Raw genomic sequence first — 22,563 nt, 5'->3', positions numbered from 1 at the left:
TTTCTCTCCCTCTCTCTGTCTCTCTAAATCAAAAACCCTAATCCAATTAACCCCGAAATTCTCCCTGCAAATCCCCAAATCAAATCAAAACCTAAAAATCCAATCACCCAAAAATGCAGAACCAAAAAAGGGTACTTTGCTCTGAAAATGAAGACCTTGTATCTTACATGCTACAAAAAAGGCAAGAATTGGTAGAAAGCCCTAAAGGGTTATCAGAGAATTTGGAAATGACACTTTCCAAGGCCTATAGCAGTGTGTGTTGTTCAACGACTCCTATCAAGACCCTCAAGGATTTATCTCAAATCAAGTATGTCTGTTGTTTTGGATTGCAATTGTGGTGTTTTTGCTGACTTAAAGATTGTGTCTATTGGGGAAAGTGGTTAGCTTTTTGGGTTTTAGGGCATGTTGGTGGGCACTTGATATCTTTTGAAAAGGGTGCGAGAATTTTTTTTTTTTAATGTATTTAGGTGCTGAAATCTGAAAAAAGATGGGGAATTTTCCCTTTGTAGATATGTTGGAAAAAAAAGCCATGCATTTTCTGTGTTTTGTTTCATGAGGGAAATGGTAAAAAAAAATGGAGTAGAGATGGGAATGGTAGATGCAAAAGCTTTGAAGTGAATGCAGACTAGAACTCTAGAAGAATTCTATGAAATTGAGAGCTAGCGTGAACATGTGTGTGTTGATTGTTGGTGATCATATTTTCTTAAGATTTCATTGTCTGAGAAAGTAAGGGTTTTCATGCTTACTTGCAAAAATGATTATATTTCAATTTGTGTGCTTTTTTTCTTGGTAATTTGAATTGATGGAAAAGTCTACCTTTTGTGGAATTACTTGGTGGTATTTTTGTATAGGGGTGTAGGTAAATGGATAGTTAGGCTAATGGAAGGGTTTTTTGATAACGGTTCAGGGAGTTCTGAACCAGAAGACTTGACTAAAAAGGGTATGTATGATCACGTTCATCCCATGCTGTTTATCTATCAGTTCACTTGGGTCATTGATTTTCACTGTCCTGATTAGCTATAACGTTTTAGTTGTTTAGGTAAGAGAGCACAAGTAGCAAAACGTTATCTGCCTCAAAGGAATTCTGTGTCATATGCCTTGCTTATAACCCTGTACAGGTAAACAGACATCACTTTCTCTCTTTATGTTTCTTTATTCTTTTTTTTTAAAATGTTTTTGAATTTTGATTTGAATATGTTATTGGCAGGGAGACTGTAAACAGTAAAGAATTTATGCATAAACAAGAGCTTATTGATGCTGCTGAAGTGAGCGGACTTTCTCGGGCACCAATTGTGTATGTTGTTATTATTATTATTATGCATTTAGATATGCTTATCATATTCTTAAATTTATTTTTGAAGCTCATTGATGATTCAGTTTCTGGTTTGTGCTTGCTTTCTTAGGCCAGAGAAGGGGAAAGGGAAACCATCCCAATTTGGAAGTTCAAGGGAGTGGTACAGTGGATGGAGTTGCATGACGACATTGATAAACAAAGGATTGGTTGTTAAATCAAGTTGCCCTGCCAAGTATGGCTTTTCTTTTTGTATTTCCATTCATCCTTTTCATCTAGGGTCTATAATTTGTAAGTAAGATGGGCTTGAAACTAAGCAGGAAATTAAGGTAGTTGGTGTGGATTGGCTTAACTAGGTGGGATTAGTTGCTAGGGTTCCACAATTAAGCATGTATGCTCTGTTGGTAAGAAATAAAAATGTAACCTATTTATGCTTTATTGCTGGTTTAAAGTTGTTTAGGTGTGATGTGATAGGTGACATTTGTAATGATTGGTTATTGCTAGACAATTTATGTGTGGACTTTGAACTCTATGTCTTTGCTGCACATGCTCTCAGAAAAATGCATTTGATGGTTATTTGGGCTGAGAGCACATAAGGAATGGAATTTATCCATGTGCCATAGACTTTCATAAGATAAAAAATACTAGGCTGGCAAAAAAAGAAAGAAAGAAAAAGACACAAAACACTATTTTTTGGATATGTATGAAAACAACTCCAAAAATTGGTGTTTTTTACTACATAAGTGAAATGTTTTGCAGATCTTGATTGAGTGGTACTTGGTTCAAGAATGGATTTAAGGTTCAGGACTTGAAAGAAAAGAGTCAATATGAATTTATCATTGAGATAATTTGATGATGTCTCATAGTGGCCTCATTAGCAAATGCTGATTAATCATGCTCTGTATGCATGCTAGTGAACATGTCTCAAAAAGTCAACATTTAATGCTTGGATCAAATTCATGAATGTGAATCTGGTTCAATTAGTTAATGCTTCATTCTTCTTCCCTGCTTATTGATGTTTTCAATGTAAAATTGGATGAGCCTCTGTTACTTGCAGATACATGCTGACTGATGAAGGGCGGGAAACAGCACGCGAATGCCTCATCAGATCTCGTATGGAGGATCCTGGAGATAATTTGGCTAATTTAGAAGGGTCTTCTGATCTGAACATCCTTAATACATCAGATATGGAGTCTGCTCACCCTGATTCAGCTAGGGGAGCGACATTTACATCCGTTGCCTTAAGCAGGCAGAAGAAATCAATAGATGTTCCCCTTGAATCACTTGAGAGGGTGTGCCTTCTTTTCTTGCAAATCTGCTTTAGTTCTGTTTCACTGAATGTCTAAACCTCAATCCTTGAGCCTCTTGAAAGTCTTCTGCTCTTAGCTTGACTGTAGAACACTGTTCACCATTTATCTCTGACAAATGTTTTAATAATAAAAAAGCCTGAATTTTTCATGTCCACCGATGCAATTTCTTTATTTTCAGTCTTTCATACCATATATCATTTCCAAGACTACTAGCAGTGATTTGTGGGGTCACTCTTTGAAAATTTATTTTGCTGTTTGAGTTCATTGCACAATTGTTTTTGGGGTGCTATGTAATCCTTTCTTTTTCTTTTTTTATTCTTTGATTTGGATTCCTGTTCTGTAGTTTATGCGCATGGGGTACTCCAAAGAAAAAGTTCTTCTTGCTTTTTCTGAAGTCTCAGAAACTTCCCAGTACAAGGAGATATCATTACTTTGGCCAGCTGTTCTGTGTCATCTTCGAGAAGATCTCATTTATGGTGTGCATTCAGAGCCTCAAACTCTAACAGAAGACTTCCAATCAACATCAACTGCTTGCACATTTTCAAATGGTAACAAGCATGCCTTTTTGAATTCTATTATCAGTCCTGTTGAAAATGTGGAAAAAGTTTCTTATCCAAGGCTTTGTAAACATCCAGGTCATGTTGATCTTGCTACTAAGAGCAATCAAATGGGTTCCAATTGCGACGGTCGAAATATGCCAAATCTCACTTCTGCCTGTTCCACTTCCAGTTCATTTTCCATGAGAGCTTGCTCATCATCTGTATGTGCACATCAAGATTCAATGTTTCCTTCTGTAGCATTGTTGATGCAATTTCTTTGTTTTGCAAGGCATTGAATATCTTTGTTTACTTTTGATGGCTAGCCATCCTTAACCTTGTCATTATTCTATAGGAGCATGCTATGAAAAAGTCATCTTCGGACCGCTTGGATACAAATATGAATGTTTTAAGTTTGCCACCTCTGAGCTTGGGGGAGAGATTTGAGGATGTATATGAAGTTATCCTAATATTGGATGATCGAGAGCAGTTTGCCATTCAGTGGTTAGCAACTTGAAACTGAAGCCTCCTTTTGCTTTGCCCAGACATTAATTCTGCTGCTTGACATAGGTTTTAATGTTGTCTTTAAATCATATAATTACTGTTTGCCTGTCAGCCTTTTCTTCTTTTGGTCCTGGGTGGGTTCTAATGTCATGTTATTTACTGTATTTGTCCTGCCTCTTTGTGTTTTACAGTTCGAGGGGTAGGAAACTTATTGAGTGCATTTGCAAGGAGCATAAAATCAAAATACAGGTAGGCTTGTTTGATCTTTTTATAAAACTTCAACAAATAGCAAGGTGTTACAGTCACCAATTGCTCTAGACTGGCTTGTATTTTTGCTGAGAAATATGTAAATTCCTGGATCCAATAATTTGCAACAAGGTCCACTTGTATAAAATTGTAGTAAGGTCCATGTAATAGCACTTTGGCTTGGTAACTTTGATGGATTTAACAAATGGAAACACGATTGATGCTGTCTCCTTTGATTTAATATTTTCTTGATGCTGGCCTTCTTGTCCGAAACCTCCTAATATGTCATCGTTATTAAAAAAGGATGAAACTAAATTTTGTAGTTTCTGTTATTACCACTATGTGTGCTGTGGAAAATGTGCATGCTTGTTTTCTCCTATTCAACTAAGTGTTACGGATAAAGACAATTGTGTTGACAATTCCACAGGTTAGGCGGTTACCAGTTGGAGATGGAATCTGGATAGCTTGCCATAAATATCTGCTCAGTGAATATGTTCTTGATTTTATTGTTGAGAGAAAGAAAGTTGATGATTTGCGTTCTTCAATAAGGGATAATCGTTATAGAGATCAGAAACTGAGGCTTCTTGTACGTCATTTTCCATCTCAATGTTTCCCCTATGAATTTAATGTGTTAATGCTGTTGTTTATTGATATAATGTTATCTTTTGCTCACCTTTCCCCTTATTATAGTCAGAAAGTTTCTTACAGTAACCCAATATGAACATTGATAATTATAGTTTTGTGACGTTATTTCACTAACCTATCTGGTAATTTGACATTTTTGCCTTCAACATATCTTTGTCACCATGTTTTATGTTGAAATAGCAAAATGTCTAAAGTAGTCAATATAGGTGCTGACTTCATGGTATAGAGCCATAGCTTGGTCAAGTTGGTTTGATATTGTTGACAAAACATGCTTCTTTGACAAAGGGTATGGGTTTGTTAGTACATGCTATCCTAGGGATAACTGTTTGAATATTCCAAACACACCTGGAATTGCATCTGATAATTTCCGGCCAATTCCTTTTTATCTGTTCAAATTCTGAAAAAACTCGTGCAAATATTTTTTTTCCTACAAAATTCACAAGAAAGTACTCCTAAATCTTTGATAATTTCTGTTTAATTCGCTTACACTATCTAAAGATTTAGGAAAACTTTCTTGTGAATTTTTTTCCTTTCACAAATTGTAACTGTTGTTTCAAAGAATTCCTTGGATAGTTATCCATTTGTTTGTTCTTTCAGTGGATTTTGATGATGTTTCAGGTGAATGTTGATGGGATTCAAATTTGTGAATGTAATTAAGTTCTTTCTATGCAATTAAGTAGGAATATTGATGATTTCAAATCTGAATAAGCAAAAAGCCTTCATTACGAGCACCATTAATTAAAGCAAGGAAAATATTCTTCTTGTTTATTAGTTATTACACTCACTTTTCCCTTAAAGTTTAGTTCGTATTTCATTTCTTTTTCTATAATTATTCTGTTTCCTGTGATGTGAGGGAACTGGTTCTTTATGGAATCCTCTCATTGAATTTGCTAGTACAGTTTTCCAATCATAGCACTTTACTTGTAGCACCTCAGTTAGATTCAATAATAACAATTTTTATAAAATTTGCAACTTGCATGTCATCAGAGATGTGGACTCAAGAAGCTGATATATCTTGTTGAAGGTGATCCAAATTCTTCTGAAGCTGCTGAAAGCATCAAAACAGCGTAAGACTTTTCTTTTATGTAACAGTCAGTTTTTTCTGAATTAAATTTCTCTTTTGAATTGGATATTAGGATACTCTGATGTAGGTTGTTGTGATGCTCTTGAAGTTGTCAGTAACATTTTTTACTTATCTAAAGATACTGTGATGGTTTTAAGGTTCTTTTCTTTTCTTTTTGAATGAAAGATTGTTTTGGTTGATAAAGCCAAAGTAACAATAACCTATATTTTCCAAAGTTGTATGCAATGATGTATAGTCTGATAAGGTGGCTGTTATTTCAGCTGCATGTAGCCAATTTGATTAACATCCTATCAGTTTAGAACTCTACTAGTTTAGTTGAGTAATAAAGGGTAGTTGTTGATTCTACGGTACGGTTATCCATTTCTTTCTGGATTTTGTGATGACTGGCAGCTATGCACAATTCTAAATTTTACGTTCAATAGCTGGGAGTGGTTATTGTTTTCACTTCTTGTAGCAACAATTTTTTCAATACAAAGTTCTGATCATTTTTAACCCATTTTCAACAATTTTTGTGATGCATTTTATGCCAACTAAAGTTAGGAAGTTATTTTCCAAATTCTAAATGCACTTATCTATATTCTTCAGAGTGCTTTGGATTTCATATGCTTTTGATCTTCAATTGTTTTTACCCTATCATCTGCAGCTGTTTTACAACAGAGATACTGGAGGGCTTTGATGTTCAGAGAACAAATTCCTTGCGTGATACTCTGAAGAAATACGCTCATCTTACCCAGTCAATAACCCAATATTATAGTTTACTGCTGCCTGAGGACCAGTCCAAAAGCACCAGGGTTTGTCCTCCTTTTGATGAATTTATCAAAAGGTGCCAAGATCTGGAGAAAATGACAGTTAGTGATGTATTTGCCATTCAGCTTATGCAGGTACTAAATTTTCTTGTAAGAGCTGCACTTGGAATCATTTAGATGAGTCCACTTTCTATCAAGGAACCCTTGAGCACACATACATAAAGACTATTAATTTATCGGACACTGCTGTATATTTGAAAGAAAAATGTTTATTTGTCAATCATTTAATTTATTTTTTCAAAATTTGGTTGAGTGACTTCTGTTGGTTGTTTCTTGAAATCATGCATGAAGGTTCCGCAAGTGACCGAGGAAACTGCTGTGGCTGTTCTGAATTTATATCCAACACTTCTATCTCTAGCCCGTGCCTATTCTCTTCTTGTAAGTGTTCAATTCCCATGGGACTTTGTGCAACAAAATAAAGATAATCTGACTGGTTCAGTTTGGTTTTTGAGTTAAAGAATCAAGGAAAATCTACCTGGTCACAGGAATTCTTACATAACCGTTGGGACCTTTGTTTTCTCCCTCAACGAAGTTTACTTGAGAGCAGAAAAGATAAAAGATAAAGTTCTTACCTCCTATAATGCAAGTGATGAATTATGTGGTTATTTTTTTTTTGTCTAAAATATAAAATTATGAAGTCTTGCTTGGAGTCTTTAGGAACTTTTTGGAAACCCTCGTCCTTGATGGAGCAAGGGTGTGAAGTGTGAACCCCAGGGCCTGGTTGACTGCAGTATTATGTACTGGCAATATGAGTCATCTACCCCAGCGTTTTCTTATTGTTTTCTTTGCCTTTGCTATGTCTTAGTAGTTATTTAGGAGCTGATTCACCCATGGTTAATCTAACTCCATTAATCGTCTGTCTATGAAAGGATGGTGATGTTTCTGCTCAAGAGGACATGCTTAGAAAGCAGAGTAGCAATGCTGTCAGTGCAGTTGCCAGTAGGAACATCTTCCAATTAGTCTGGGGAAAATGATCATTGACTTGAGTCTCGTTCCATCAAAATAAGAAACCGTATGACGATGGCCACTGGAGGCTTACATGGTCATTAACTTCAGGGCCCGTGGGATTAGTCGAGGTGCGCGCAAGCTGGCCCGGACACCCACGATAATAAAAAAAAAAAAAGAAACCGTATGACATGAATAAAATCAACCTGCTTCATTTGCTTCCCCATATTCTTTTATTCCCCCCCCCCCCCCCCCCCCCCCCCCTCCCTCAATGTAATCAAATGACATAAATGTGTTTTCATCTTCTTTCTGAGCAGATACATGTACCGTGCTCTGCACTTAAAGTTGGAGCACCATTCTCCAAAATTCATGGTTGTAATCATCTCTTATCCCATGTTTAGATTCTTGTCTTTGTAAAGCTGAACATGTGATAAAGCTTCAACAACCACTGATTTCATAAGAAAATCAATGAATTTATGTGATTTATTCCATGTAATGTCAAACTCGATCTCATCTAAACTACATGAAAAAATATTAAAGGTTTTGAATGCCAAGTGGTCGCCATTTGCATGATCAACCTTACCAACCTGCACTGGTTCTGCATGAGCAACCTAATTCTTGCCTCGTGATAATGAATGTTACATGCATATATTTTCATTTGTGATTTGTTTGATGTTGATCTAGTCATTTCATAATTGCTTTAAACAATGATAAATCGAGAAATCCAACCTCATTAAAGAAGTTTTAACACACAATTCAATTCTTTTATCTCTGAAATACGATTGAAATGTTGGAGGTAATCAAGACTCCTGGAAATAAAGATCATATGGAATTATAACATTACATTCATCAACTCACACAATAAGTAAATTTAAAACACGACAGTGATCTGTTGGTGATATGTTTTTGTATTACGATCCTGTTAGTAAAAGCAACCATAACATAAACAGTGTTACAAAGTCCCACTTATAATACATGTTTTTATATTCAACTTGCATTAAATTTTTCAATATTTTTTTCTTATAGTAAATGTATATGATGATACCATTATTTTATATCGGTTAGGAGATGAGAGTTCTGAATACTTATAAATACAAGATTCAACATCTCTGTTCAAGAGATGTTTTTTCAAACAAAACCCACTATTTGATTCAAGATACAAAATTGGATATAATTGTACCTAAAATCATAACCATGGTGAGTATTTATTATCCATAAGTTGTTAGTAATAATAATAATAAAAAGTAATCAAATAACGTAACAAGAAAAAAAATGAAATTTGGTTCATCATTATTGGAAATAACTTAATTTGAAAACGAGCTGCTTTCTTAATTTTCATTTTCAATCAAATCACAATTATAAAAACTGTTGTGTAGTTTTGTTGAAAGTTCGTGCCAATTTTAGCAGCAACTTGTTTATAATTAATTCAAACAATTTATAATTTTTTTTAATTTAAATTCTGGTATCTAAAAATTTATTGAACCTTAAATAAAATTTAGTCAAACTGAATTGATATAATTAAAAAATAATTTTTTTAATAATAATAATTTTTTTTATATAGCTCGAACTTAAAACTTCCAGAAAAAACATACTAAACTAAAAGAAAACTTTTCTCTCCATTCTTGTATACAGTGAAAAGACCACTTAAACCAACTATAATTCATATAGAACTGATAATTCACAACTATTAAAAATATTTTTCTAAATTTCATCAAGATGAAGATGTAATAGTTGACTTGGATAACGAAAAAAACTTTTATTCATAATGAAAAGACTAAATATCATCAAGATGATGATCACTGTCAGAAAATTAAAAAAAAAATTAAAAACACCGATGAAATATCCTGTCGGCAAAGTTACAGATGGACACACGTCGTTGGGCAAAGTTTTATCAGGGATTTGATGTTTATCGGTGATTCTGACATAATATTGGCGCCGAATAAATAAAATCGATACAATGTTTGTATAATGGATACAAGAATTTACATCCTGTATCCTATCCTATCTATTTTGCCGTTTGGTGATGCGGAAGCTGTCCTGTACTTGCCTAGTATTTGCGTTCACAAACTGCAAAAAAGTGAAAGACATGAGTTAGATAAGTTGCATGAAAAAATTTCTTTATTTATTCATGAGGTTGTGTATACTGCTGACCTCTAAGTTTATGTCTTCCTTGGTAGCATGCCCTCTTAGATACCCAAAATCAGAAATTCTTGTCAAACTCCAACTACCAGGCTGTTCACAGGAACACATACAATATTATAAATTTATTCGTTAGTAATGCAACAGCATGCCATTAATGAATAGCAGAGGGACTCAGTGCAAAACATTCACATTTAATCTCAGCTGTTAGCAACATTCTTAGATATGATTTATAACATATCACGCATTAGTTATTTGTTATTAGAAAAGAAAATAGAATCGATGAAATTTAAACTCGTAATTATTTAATTATTAATGTTTTGATATCATATCCAAAACATGTAACATTTTAATTAAAAAAATTATGCTGCTAGGAGGCCTAAAAATATGATCCTGACAACAATCTTGTATCCCATGCACCTTCATCTGCTGTTCATTAACAGAAAACATTGAATTCAATTTACCAAAGAACATGGGTGATCAGCTTACTTTTGAGAACTTGGTCAAACTGAAGCCTGCCATACCAATAACTGCCTGCACTGGAGCACTGTAATTGCTGTGATTGTATGTATCAATACCATTTCGATCTTTTGTTGGCATGGCCAGACAATTGCTTTGATAAACAGAACATGTTCTCTCATAATTGTGAACATGGCCAAAGAGAGCAAGATCAACCTGGTTCATGCACACAACATTACTGATTTAGAGAGCAGCAAAATATAGGCCTAGTTGATATTCGACCAACAAATCTAGCTAACCTTATGCTGCAGCAGTAATGGCTCTACAGCCTTAGAAAATCTGTCGTCGACGTTAAACAATCGATTAGTTGATGATGAGTACATTGGTCTGTGTCTGCATATGATTTGTGAAAGTCTTTAAATCTATATCCGAAATCTATCAAAACCTGGGCACATAGTTCATATATGTAATGCTAAATGCAGCTTACCCAGTAAAAATTAGCCAAGGAGTTTTTGATCGATCAATGGAACCCATATCCTTCGTCATCCATTCATACTGTAAAGAGTCCAATATGTCAGTCACTCAGAGTAGAAAACTGAAGATCATGGAAGGTTAGGTTTGGCTTTACCTGCTCAGAATTCTCAGTCCAATCATGCTCGGTGGAAATGACTGTAAAGTGGATACTTCCTTGTTCTATAGAGTACCATGGTTTATCCTTTGCTGGGGTTGGCATTGGAAAATAAGTCTCATAAGGAACTCCACATTCTCCACCTGAGTCAGGGGTTATGTACACAGATCCGGAACCGATGTAATCTCTGAATAAATTTATACAGTGATTAATCCCAGAAACACAATCCTGACACTGAAAAAAGACACTCAAAAGTTCAAGTGAAAACCTTTCATGGTTTCCGATTGCGGTCATGTAGGAGACTTGAGAAGCCATAGGACTTATGAGGTGAAGGAAAAAATCCCATTCAACTAGAAATCCTGTTGCATAACTTATGTCTCCAATGTGGAAGATGGAGTCTACATTGCCGGATTTCACCTCATCGGTCACGGCTTTAATCACTGAGAGAGATCCCGGCTACATGATCACGGATTATGAACATTGGTCAATACATTGATGCCATGGATCATCTTTGTTTTCCTCAACTTATATATGATAACATTTTTCGATTTCTTCGTTACATTTCATTGTTTTCTACCTGGATGTAGTGTTCGACAGAAGGATCAAGAGGGGCTTTCCCCATATCACCAAATGCAAGAAACTTGAGCTCATCAGATCCTCCAGCAGGTGGAGTTCGAAACTGGATTTTATCACTCCAGCCAACCGAATCACTTCATAGGAAGAATACAGGCCAGTTAGCTATAAATCAAAATTTTGGGACATATTCAATAGTTTACCTTCCATATCTGTAGGAGTACGTAGTTGAAGGCCTTAGTCCTGTCATGACTGCTGAATGAATGTACCCAGGGTCATGCCACCCAAAGTCATTGGCAGGACTTGGAAGAACCGAAGCTATGAGTTCCATACAATTCTCAGAAGATTCAAAATTACTACATAAGCGTTTTATAAACCACAGAAATACCAAACAATCAGAACAAGGAACTCACTGCACATATCATCTTGCGAAAATGTTTTTGCTGTTGATGTCAGTGTTTCTCCATCTCCATATTGTACTTGTTGAGTCTCCTCACCCCCACTAACCCATGTTAATCTCATCTGCGACAGAAGCAAGAAGCTTAAACGTCAATTGTAGCAAAAGCAATGCATGGAACTCCTGGACAAGATTAGTGCAGTTATGATTATTGAACTGACAAGTTTTATAGTTAATTTAAGGTAGTGTTTGGTTATTGTTTGGAGACAAAAAAAGATGAAGACACATGGGACATGTCTTATTTGTCTTATTTTATGTTTCTGCTCCTATTCTTTTAACAAAATATATTTTTATCCTTTCTGTATCTATCTTTTTTTTATCTATCCTGGAATACTAATCAAATACAATCTTACGCACCGATGTTGCTGTCGAATCTATGCTTGAGATATGCCCATGTAGTGGCTGGTTTGGATTGGAAAACTTCATAGGGCCAGACCTTGTTAAAATGCAAGGAGTTTCAAATCCTCCAGAAAAGAAGACAAATTCAATATCGGTCCTGATATTGATAACATGAAATGATATTGTACCACTGCAAGCTGACACTTCACAATTAGTATTGTTGTATTTCTTGCATTCCTGCTTAGTGCACTTCAGATAGTCTGGATCATTGCTCACATATTGTGCCTGCAATTTCAAAGATTAAAAAAATTATAATTATACGTTCACTCTTCATGTTATTCTAAGCTCATAATTTGTTTCGGATTACAAGTTAAACAGGCTAAGAAAAAGCAGGTGATTCATACAGAAGGAGCACCCACCCTTTGCTTTTAACAATGTCATGGGATCTACAAGCTGAATCGATCACATCAATAAACTGATAAAAATAATAATTAAAAGAAGCTGTAGCAGGCTGGTTTTAGAATCAGAATATGGCATAATTACCTTAACAGGATAATGACAAAGTAGAGGGAGTTTACTAAGATCACCAGTCTGCACATATCTAGATTTTTTGAGAGGACAACTCTTGACACTGCAATATAGATATTTAGAGACAATATATCATACATCAAAACAACACAAAAAGAATTCCATGATACACAGTAAAGGTATGCTAAGAAAAGATTAAAAAAATAATTCAATTCATGTGCATGTCTACATGCACATCTACAAACTCTTACTCGGAATCAGAAGGTGATATCATGCAACCCAGTCATCATCCGAAGGAAGAAAAACTCCACTGACAGTAACATTGACATATTCATTGTCTGACAAGAGGCTGTTTTCTGAGCTAACATTGATTCGAAGGTAAGGGCTGGGGTCAGGACACTGAATTAAAACTCTTCTATTCAGTACTCGAAAACTCGATATTGCTGTATAATTTCGGTGCACAATGGCTGATCCTAGGACTGAGGGAGGCAACAAATAGGAAGAAGAAAAGGGAATGAAGGCTAGTAAAATGATGAAAACGTTTAGAATGATCAAAGAAGAAGTTGCTGAGGGTTTCATGGTGAAATTATTTTGTGATTTCCGAGGAATGATCAATCCAAGTTGTGTTTGATTGTTGTTAGGTTTTATACTAGGCGTGTCATTTGTAGTATTGAGATCTCGATGGGAAGAAATCCTAGTTGTGTTTGTTAGTAGTTCAAAGGTTTTGTAACTAACAATAATTAGGGTTAGTCCAAGTTTCATGTACCAACATTAAATTCTCTCTTAATTAATCAGATTTTAATTAAATTATATTCAGATTCTAAATAAATTATTTATAATTAAACAGTGTACTTACAGAAAAATGTATCTCGTGATATTTGAATCTTAAATAATAACGTGGGGCGTAAGCTTCCTCGCCATTGGGGCTAAAGCCATCAATGGTAGGTATAGTTATATAAGTGGTTTTCCCTCCGTGTATGCTTCCACTTTTCAATGAAATTCAATTTGGAGTGTATTCGGTTGATGATCGTAGTTATGAGCCATTTCATACTGATGCAGAATCGACTTTTTTTTTTTAAAGAAAATATATATATATTTTGTTTTTTCATTTTTCATTATGATGCTTTTCTATTTTAAGGGAATATCTTTTCTAGTTTGTTTTTTTTTTCTATTCAGTATTTATTAGGATATTTTTTAGTATTTTCTATAAAAAGTGTTGTAATAGTTTTTTTTTGCAAGTAGAGATTTGAATTTATGGTTTTTTTTTTAGAGTTTTCACATGTAACAAACTATTTTATCTTTCACTCTTGTTTGTATTAATTAGTATTAGAGTCCAATAACCATTGTTATTTTGCTTTATTATTTGATGTAGAACAACCATAATTAAAAAAAATTATATAACAAGACATGCTTATATAAGAAAAGAGGTTTTTTTCATGGGAAAAAGATGTTCATGAACTAGTTTGTTATTTTTATCGGTGTCAATAATCAGGTTATTGCTTGCTATATAGTACAATCCTAAGCTATTTTGTTTGTTGTGAGCTACTAAACAACTATGACTCGAAGAGAACTTAACGATTATTAATGATTATTTTGCTATATTGTGTGCTATAAAAAAATCATAGTTATACCAGGTTACATAACATAACATACTTGTATACTATATAATAGTATGAGAAAGTTTTCTCTTAGGAAAAATTTGCTTTTGTTTGTGTCAGTTGCTATAATTCAAAATCCTAGTTGTAATATTAATACTGAGATGACTCACACAAAAATATTGTATTTAAAACCTACGACGGGGTGACTTACACTTAAAAGAATGTTCATGATGGAGTGCAATTTTTAATTGAAAATTGAATTCAAAGATGAGTTTTTCCCAACTCAAAGAGACTCAAGCAAAATCTTTTTTTTTATATATAGAAAAATATATATTTTTCTATTCTTTATTATGGTGCTTTTCTAGGCTTTTTTTTTTCTATTTAAAGGGAATATTTTTCCTAGTTCATTTTTTTCTATTAAGTGTTATTATGGTTTTTTATATTTCTATATAAAGGGTTGTAATAGTCTTTTTACAAGTGGAGACTTAGATATATAAAAAATTAAATATTTTAGTTGTCTCTCCATATTTATTTATGTCATTGAGAGTTTTGAATATAATGAACTTTTTTATTCTTTATTTTTGTCCCACTAATATGGAAGCCCAACAATCCTTGATGATTATTTTGTTTTATTATGTGCCGTAAAATATCTATAATAGAAAGAGATTATAAAACAAAATAAACTTATATAAAAGAAGATTAAAAAGTTTTTCTATAAAAAAAACATGCAAGAACTAATTTCTCGTTTATGTAGGCGCCACCTATAATAATTGAGGTTGCATGACCCTTTTATTAGTTACTGTCGAAAGAAAGCCATGCAATTGTAATTATTAAGTGAAGAGTTTTCTTAATATCTGTTAACGACAAAACAAAAAACAATATTTTTCAAGAATGAAGTAAATCATTTGTTAGTTTTTAACTTTTTTGTGAAGTATGTAGTCTTAAAGGAGCATGTTCAAAAAAGCCAAATCATTTCTTTCCATCATTTTAGATTATTCCTTTCAAAATTCTAATTAGTTTATTGACTTCTCATTACAAAATAGGTTTGAAATTATTGACAAAAAATTAAAAAAATTGCTTATCATTGACTGCTACTCAAATCAATTTTCTAGAATGCTTTCGAAAGATAATCCAAGATGAATTAATTTGTTGTTTAACTCATATATATATATATATATATATATATATATATATATATATATATATATATATATATTAACAGAGTTATTTATACATGATTTCGTGTAAATGGCCTAAAAGATTAGGCATTGAATATTTCATTGAAATTGAGGTCCAACAATAGTGCTTGTTTAACTAATATATATTCAATATAAACACAATCTTGAGCAAGTCGGAGAACACCAGGTAGATGAGTCAAAAGATACCGTGCGGCATGCCCACCTAAATTCCTGAAATGTCAAAGATTGCCTCCAAAAACTGGTCATTCTCTAACAAGGCTGAAAGCATGTGGCTTTCCAGATTATCTCTTCGCATGTGTTTTATAACCACTATACATCTCCACCCTGGTTGGTCAAGTCTGATTAGAAATAATTTAGATTGGTTTAGCGAGTTAATCTAGAATTTAGATGTGTTGGGTTTCATGAAAAATAAAAAAAAAGTTAATTTTTAGTGTTACTTAATTAAAAATTAAGATTGACTCGAGACCTAATCAAAATCTATTGAAGCTTTTATTTTTGAGAAATTAAAAGTAATAGTAAGCATGCTATTAAAATCGAATGCATTGAGTTGAGCACTAATTTGCACTAGTATATACTAATAGACGACACAGAATGAAGGGCAGTAGAGACAAAATACAAGAGAATTAGAAAGTGGGATCACCTCAGATGGGCTTTTTCTGTCAACCAATTCTCTCTTGCAAAGTGACTTAATTTGTTCTTTAGCAAGGCTTATCGATCATACTGTTATGAACACATGGTGCTACAGCTCAACAGGATCACAAGTCAGCTGATGATCCACATATGCAACACCTGGAGAACCAATTAGTGAAAGTGCATGCCTACTCTCTTCATGTCATCCTTTCCAGAATCAAAATGAAATGTAGCCAGCACCTTAACTATATTGCCAGAGTTCCAGCTACGTACTATTATATATGCTGTATAATGCAATTAATTGTTGAGTTAATTATAACTTAATTAGTATTTAATCAGTAAAAAAACGTAGTTTTGGTGTATGAAAACTGCTACTTCTGGTTTATCAACTCAGCGTGATTGAGTTAGAAATCAACAGGTGTAGTTTTTTTTTATAATTATTATCATTCCTTTTTCATTCAATCAAAGAAATTTCATGGGACATTAGAGCCCAATTAAATGCCCAAGCCCAGGAATGAAAATACAGAAAAAAACCCCAAAAATAAGCTAAGGTCCAATTCATTTGTGTTACATCAAGGACTCGTATTATATTTGCAGGGTTGCACCAAAAGTGCTGGGTGGAGTTGTCTCCATTCTCCAATACCTTTCCTCCCCTCTTATGCTGTTCTATAGTTGTTAAGCTCATGATTCATGGTTTTTTCTTTTGTGGTTGGACAAAAAAACAAAAATTATCACGATACTAAACAATATCCGAATATGAACTCGATATCTTTTATTTGGATTTGGATATTGGCAATCCTCTGCTAGTTTTCTTAGTATTTTTTTTAAGGATTCTCATTACCCTACCCAGATAAGAATGGCAAGTAATTAGCCACTTGATCTTTTTTTTTTTTCTTTTTTTTTTTTTTTTTTTGATTTACGTGGGGTGTCCGGGCCAGCTTACGCGCACCACGACTATTCCCCACGGCCCGCTGGACATCCTGCAAGCCCAGGAGCAGGTAAGGCACCGCGGGGGTGACAGGCGTGCACATAGAGGGTCGAACCCGGGACGGGGGCGGAACAAGTCACACGATTGACCACAGCGGCTAGGCCCTCAAGTGCTAGCCACTTGATCTTTGGCAAAGAGTTGAAGTTTGTCTTATTTTTGGGAGTTTCTACCTCGTGACTAAGGCTAAAACGCTAGACCTTCAATTGAAGACAAGGGCTTGTCCTCTTCATTAACCCTTTCTTTCTCTTGTGTCAAATATTATTCCTTTCTCGTACACCACCAAGCTTAGCTTAACAAAGAGAATCCATCCAAATTAAGATGAAAGAACTAGCCAAGCTCCTTCATCACATCACACACCATGGTGGGTCCTTCACGTTTTGTCTTAAATCTCCACCTCTAATACAATCTCCTAGGTTTGGCTGAATTTCAGGTCCTTCTCCTTGCTACTAACCATGCCAGGCCACTGAGGTACAAAATGGCAACTAAATGCTTTCCCTTGAAAACACCCCCACTAAACATTGTTATGGCCGATAAGCTACATTTCATAGGAAAATCTCGATTTTTTTTCTCCTGTCTTTCTAGCTCCTCTCACAAACTAATCTAAACAAGAATTGCCAAAAGAATATTAAGCGTTTCTATGCATACAATCACATGCTTTCTCTACCAAAGATAATAACTAGACGTTGAACTGACAACCCCCATGAATGAATAAAGGATATCTGATCTCAATTTTGTATTTAGTGAGTGTTTTCGATTGCCTTTTGACCCTCTGCTACTAACCTATTTTGAATAATTTGATCGATATGACCAAACCAAACCTAGTCAACTGATTTTTTTAATTTTTCTCCTTATATTTATCACTAGTAGTTATTATGAAAATAACATTGGACTTTTCTTTTTCTCATACCCTTACAGAAAACATGGTCTCAACAATATGATATTACATTGTCTTAATTCTTTTTCTAGATAAAATAAAGCAATGCTTATAAAAGAATGAAAGAAGATTGAATGTGTGTGGTAGATTCAATGAACTTTCTTAATTTGTGCCTAAAATTAACCTCCAAAAGTATTCATCAATGGGAAGTGGGAACATCCCTCAAACAAGGAACTCACGCACAAGGGGAGCCAACACATAGACCAATGTAGGTCATTGCTATTGTCATTGATTCCATCATCACCACCACTAAATAGACAAAGATCACGCAAAAATAAAGTGAGAAAAGAAGAAAATAATTAACAATTAGGTAAGTGGGTGCATAAAAATATTGCTGTAACTTCCACTTACATATATATTCAGCTTCTCACAGTGATGATGTGGTATACCACTAACCTCACAAAGGCATGGTCTATCTTTGAGGATTTGATTTTATGAGATTTATCTATATAAAAAAAAAGCATTTAGGGACGACTAGAAATCAGTCCCCAACTTATATAGTTATTAAAAATCCAATCCTAAACCTCTAGAATCTTGCTAATTTCTCCTCAAGCTTCCTTTGGTTAAGCATGTTTTCATCATCTCTATATTTGTTTTCTGAACATAAAATTGGCATCTTAATCTCACTTTCCTATGCTCTCACCATTGGTATAGATTGAATTGAAAGAGGAAGGAGATGACGATAGAATCGGATAACATCAGTGTTTTAAATGACTTACAAATGTTTTTAAAAATGTTTTTCACGTATCAAATTCATGCTTTTTATTATTGGATATTTAGGCTTAAACATAGCATAAATTGAACATTTTGAAAAAATAAAAATATATGTAAGCATAGATTGAATTGGATAGCATTAATTGTTTTTTAGAGTGGATATTTTGAACTTAGCTTGATATATAAAAAGAATTATTCAAATGATCTCCATATTTCTATCCAAAATTTGGAAACCTCTGTAACCTAAAATTCGTATTTCAACAAAGATGACACTTAAAATCAATATCCATATCAGAATCCATTAGTCGAGTACGAGCACATAAATCTAGGGAAAATCCGGCTAGATCTTGAAGGTTGAGAACTCATATGTAAATTAGCATATAAATTTGGGATTGAATTGTAGTTATCTCATGCATTTATTGTGAACGAGGAATGGGTCTAGATATTCCAAGAACTCCCACCAAAGGTTCCACACCTAAAGTTAAAGACTTCAATCTACTTTTGGCTTTTTCCGAAGGTTTTTCGTCTCTTTGTCCTGATGCAGGAAGACAGTAACAAGTGGATAGTCTAATGGTCTAATGCCCTTTGAGAAGAAACAAATAGTGGTTTTGTTGGCACTTTGTTAGGATTTGCCTTGCAATGCCCACTATCACCCACTAAGCAACAAGCAATGGTGTTGTTTTGTTTTGTTGGGGCACCCTTGTATTCTTCTTGTGTTCGAGCATAAAACACATGCTTTTTGGCCAGCTATTATTCCCATCCACTCCACACCATGACAAGAGTGTTTCTAGAGAGACTGATACAGACAACACAGAATTTAGAGAGAGAGAGAGGTAATCTAGGGGGCTCTGGTTTTCAAGAAATTCCATTATTCCCTCTGATCCCCCTCCATGGACAACAAAACAAGTAGTGACAAAAACAACCACTTGTTTTGTCTCCAAAGCAAACATGGAAAGTACCCTAAAAGTCAAGAGCTTTAATTCCCATCTCACTGCTCATTTTGTAAACAAAAGGTTAGGCCAGAGAGGGAACCTTTGTAGAGTAGAGCGGATAGCTCTTGGTTCACTTTGATGGATTGGGAGAATTGAGGGACCAAGCTTGAAACTTTCTTCAGGGGTTTTGGTGGGTTTCTTGTGAATATCAAAACCTGGATTTTGATTCACTGCTGGTTTTGAACTGTAATTCACAGGAGAAAACCAGTGAACTCTCCCTGGTAATTCTCCGCCTCTGTTTCTTGTTTTGGTACATAATTGAGCAAATTTCTGAATTCTTCTTCCTTTTTTTGTCAGAAACATAAACCAGTAGAGCTTGCTTTTCTCCGTGTCTGTGTGTTTTGTTTGGTTTCTTGCTGTGTTTGGTTACAGAGATTACGCGGGAAAAGAATGGAAACTGGACTGTTTGATTCTGAGTGTGATTATTGAGAAAAGAGATACTTACTGGAGGGTTCTTGACGTTGTACTCTTAAGAATTAAATGATATTTATCTGGAAATTAACTGTTTCTGCTTGTTCACTGAGAAAATGTTGGTGGAAGAAATTTTTCTCAATTCCTCTGCTAAGAAGAAAGTTCTCTGAATTTAGCTTTACATAACTATTTGGCTTGTTCTGTTTACATTTCTCTGTTTCTTTGTAACAAGGAGTGTTAATTTTCTTCAGTTTTCCTGTCTTGGATCTTTTTTTCTTTTCCTAGGAATTTAACCATCACCTTATGTTTTGTGTTCGTGTGTATTTAGATATTCTAACAGGCTGTGATTAGTCATTTGGAAGATGTAAGAAAGCAAAAAATAATACTTATTAACCCTTTAACCGAGATTAGTCCAAGAATCTTACTGAGATGATGGTAGAAAAGATCATGATCTTCTGTTTCTGGACTATTTTACAATTTTTACTTAGATATATGTTATGTAGTTTATTCATCGAACATGGACTTATTTTTTAGTATGTTTCATGTCATATTTTCTTGTTCAGGGTGTTGAGTTTGGTCTCGTCGTTAATGGCAGGAATGGTTCAAGAAGAGGGATCATCATCTGTAACTTCACCTCACCAGTTCTTTCCATGGATGCAACTGTCGCCAGGGATAGGATCACCGTACCCTTGGTTGAGGGAACTGAAATCTGAAGAGAGGGGTTTGTGTCTGATCCATCTTCTTCTTGCCTGCGCTAACCATGTAGCGGTTGGTAGTGTTGAGAATGCAAATATTAGCCTTGAGCACATCTCCCATCTTGCCTCTCCTGATGGCGATACGATGCAGCGGATTGCTGCTTACTTCACTGCAGCACTTGCTGATCGAATTCTTAAAGGATGGCCTGGTCTGCACAAAGCTCTCAATCCAAAACAAGTATCTTTGATATCTGAAGAAATTCTTGTTCAAAGATTATTCTTTGAGCTCTGTCCCTTTTTAAAGCTTTCATACGTGATCACAAATGAGGCCATTATAGAATCCATGGAAGGGGAGAAGATGGTTCATATCATCGATCTCAATTCCTCTGAGCCTGCCCAGTGGATCAATCTTCTTCAAACATTAAGCGCACGGCCAGAAGGACCACCTCATTTGAGAATAACAGGTATTCACGAGAAGAAAGATGTGTTAGGGCAAATGGCTCTTCGGCTGACTGAAGAAGCTGAAAAGCTAGACATCCCATTTCAGTTCAATCCTATTGTGAGCAAACTAGAGAATCTTGACCTTGGAAATTTGCGGGTTAAGACTGGAGAAGCTCTTGCTGTCAGTTCTGTACTACAGCTGCATGCTCTCCTGGCCATGGATGATGAGATGCATAAAAGGAACTCTCCATCAGGATCTAAGAATCCAAGCTCTAACCATTTTCAGAGAGTCTTACGGATGAACCAAAACCGACATACTCTAGGTGAATGGCTTGAGAAAGATTTGGTCAACGTCTATAGCTCTAGTCCTGACTCAGCATTATCTCCTCTATCTCTTTCTGCTTCACCGAAGATGAGCAGCTTTCTAAATGCACTTAGGAGTCTCTCACCGAAATTGATGGTTATAACTGAGCAGGAGTCAAATCATAACGAGTTTACTTTAATGGAGAGGGTTACAAAAGCTTTGAATTTTTATGCTGCACTATTTGATTGCTTGGAGTCTACTGTATCCAGAGCATCCTTAGAGCGGCACAAGGTTGAGAAGATGCTGTTTGGGGAGGAAATTAAGAACATCATCGCTTGTGAGGGAACTGAGAGAAAGGAGAGGCATGAGAAGTTGGAAAAATGGATCCTAAGGCTCGAGTTAGCTGGGTTTGGGAGCATTCCTCTGAGCTACCATGGTAGGCTGCAGGCAAACAGATTATTGCAAAGCTATGGCTATGATGGATACAAAATCAAAGAAGAGAATGGATGCTTATTTATATGCTGGCAGGATAGACCACTATTTTCTGTGTCAGCTTGGAGATTTAAGAGGTACGATTGAAAGATTATCGAACATATGGGGACTCTGCTTTCTATTATTTTGCTACTGTTCTTTGTATAAAGGATGATAACCTTTAACGTGCAGTTGCATAATGTTCTAACTTTTAAACTTTTACACATTTTCTCCATTTATATAACGTTGTAGTCGATAATTGTTTATGTTTATTTACTCTCTGATAAAAGTTGGATGATATCTGTTCCATACATTAAACTCTGGAGGTTTATTTGGTTTCCAGAAAGAATCATCTACTGTAAAATCAAAATATCCTGCAAATCTCCTGTGTCAGAACCAAAAATATCACAAATTTCTTGTAAATGTTCCTGTAGAACCTATCACTCTGAACTCTCGAACAACATTGCTAGGAAATCAAAATACTTCCTTTCGAAAAGCAGCGGACATGTTCAACAAGTAGACACTAGGTAGAAGAAATTGGGAAAAGGAAAAACTGCAGATACCACTAATAATAAGAACATTCATTAGTGCACAGCAGTTACATTGTATTCAACTACAGCATTTCTTGTCTTTGGACCGAATGAGATCGTCTTCAACAATGAATAGCCTCGAGTGAACCGGAAAAGACCGCTACCT

The 22,563-nt window shown here is 34.9% G+C and overlaps 2 protein-coding genes and 1 pseudogene across 5 annotated transcripts; 2 read left to right on the top strand and 1 right to left on the bottom strand.

Moving 5' to 3' along the window:
* LOC133701090 (crossover junction endonuclease MUS81) lies at positions 1–7,858 on the top strand. 3 transcript variants are annotated; one of them, XM_062124885.1, is made up of 16 exons: positions 1–307; positions 852–940; positions 1,040–1,118; positions 1,208–1,294; positions 1,404–1,526; positions 2,349–2,583; positions 2,945–3,149; positions 3,237–3,361; positions 3,493–3,641; positions 3,833–3,890; positions 4,315–4,473; positions 5,520–5,599; positions 6,260–6,497; positions 6,714–6,800; positions 7,292–7,441; positions 7,559–7,619. In XM_062124885.1, exons 1-15 carry the CDS (start codon positions 114–116, stop codon positions 7,394–7,396), a joined length of 2,013 nt encoding a protein of 670 aa, XP_061980869.1. In that variant the 5' UTR covers positions 1–113; the 3' UTR covers positions 7,397–7,441; positions 7,559–7,619. The 3 variants fall into 3 exon arrangements, with proteins under 3 accessions (XP_061980869.1, XP_061980868.1, XP_061980867.1); XM_062124884.1 differs by lacking the exon at positions 7,559–7,619 and adding an exon at positions 7,685–7,858 and having other exon boundaries at positions 2,945–3,361; positions 7,292–7,434; XM_062124883.1 differs by having other exon boundaries at positions 2,945–3,361.
* A 1,510-nt stretch (positions 7,859–9,368) lies between these two features.
* Positions 9,369–13,069, bottom strand: LOC133702015 (probable inactive purple acid phosphatase 27; annotated as a pseudogene).
* Positions 13,070–19,179: 6,110 nt separating this feature from the next.
* LOC133700385 (scarecrow-like protein 3) lies at positions 19,180–22,165 on the top strand. Of its 2 annotated transcripts, none has more exons than XM_062123895.1 (2): positions 19,180–19,766; positions 20,552–22,165. In XM_062123895.1, the coding sequence occupies exon 2, from the start codon at positions 20,554–20,556 to the stop codon at positions 21,973–21,975; it is 1,422 nt and encodes a 473-aa protein (XP_061979879.1). In that variant the 5' UTR covers positions 19,180–19,766; positions 20,552–20,553; the 3' UTR covers positions 21,976–22,165. The 2 variants fall into 2 exon arrangements, with proteins under 2 accessions (XP_061979879.1, XP_061979878.1); XM_062123894.1 differs by having other exon boundaries at positions 19,182–19,766; positions 20,520–22,165.
* The last annotated feature ends 398 nt before the right edge of the window (positions 22,166–22,563 follow it).

The sequence above is a fragment of the Populus nigra genome, chromosome 8 (assembly GCF_951802175.1).
Source record: "Populus nigra chromosome 8, ddPopNigr1.1, whole genome shotgun sequence".
Taxonomy (NCBI): domain Eukaryota; kingdom Viridiplantae; phylum Streptophyta; class Magnoliopsida; order Malpighiales; family Salicaceae; genus Populus; species Populus nigra.
This window is presented reverse-complemented; position numbering and strand designations above follow the sequence as displayed.

Excerpts from the sequence above, each read along its gene's own strand:
- LOC133701090 (XM_062124884.1), top strand. The coding sequence starts at position 114 with ATGCAGAACCAAAAAAGGGTACTTTGCTCTGAAAATGAAGACCTTGTA. Across the intron at positions 1,119-1,207 it reads TTGCTTATAACCCTGTACAG|GGAGACTGTAAACAGTAAAG; the intron begins GTAAACAGACAT and ends TGTTATTGGCAG. Across the intron at positions 1,295-1,403 it reads CTTTCTCGGGCACCAATTGT|GCCAGAGAAGGGGAAAGGGA; the intron begins GTATGTTGTTAT and ends TTGCTTTCTTAG.
- LOC133700385 (XM_062123894.1), top strand. The coding sequence starts at position 20,545 with ATGGCAGGAATGGTTCAAGAAGAGGGATCATCATCTGTAACTTCACCT.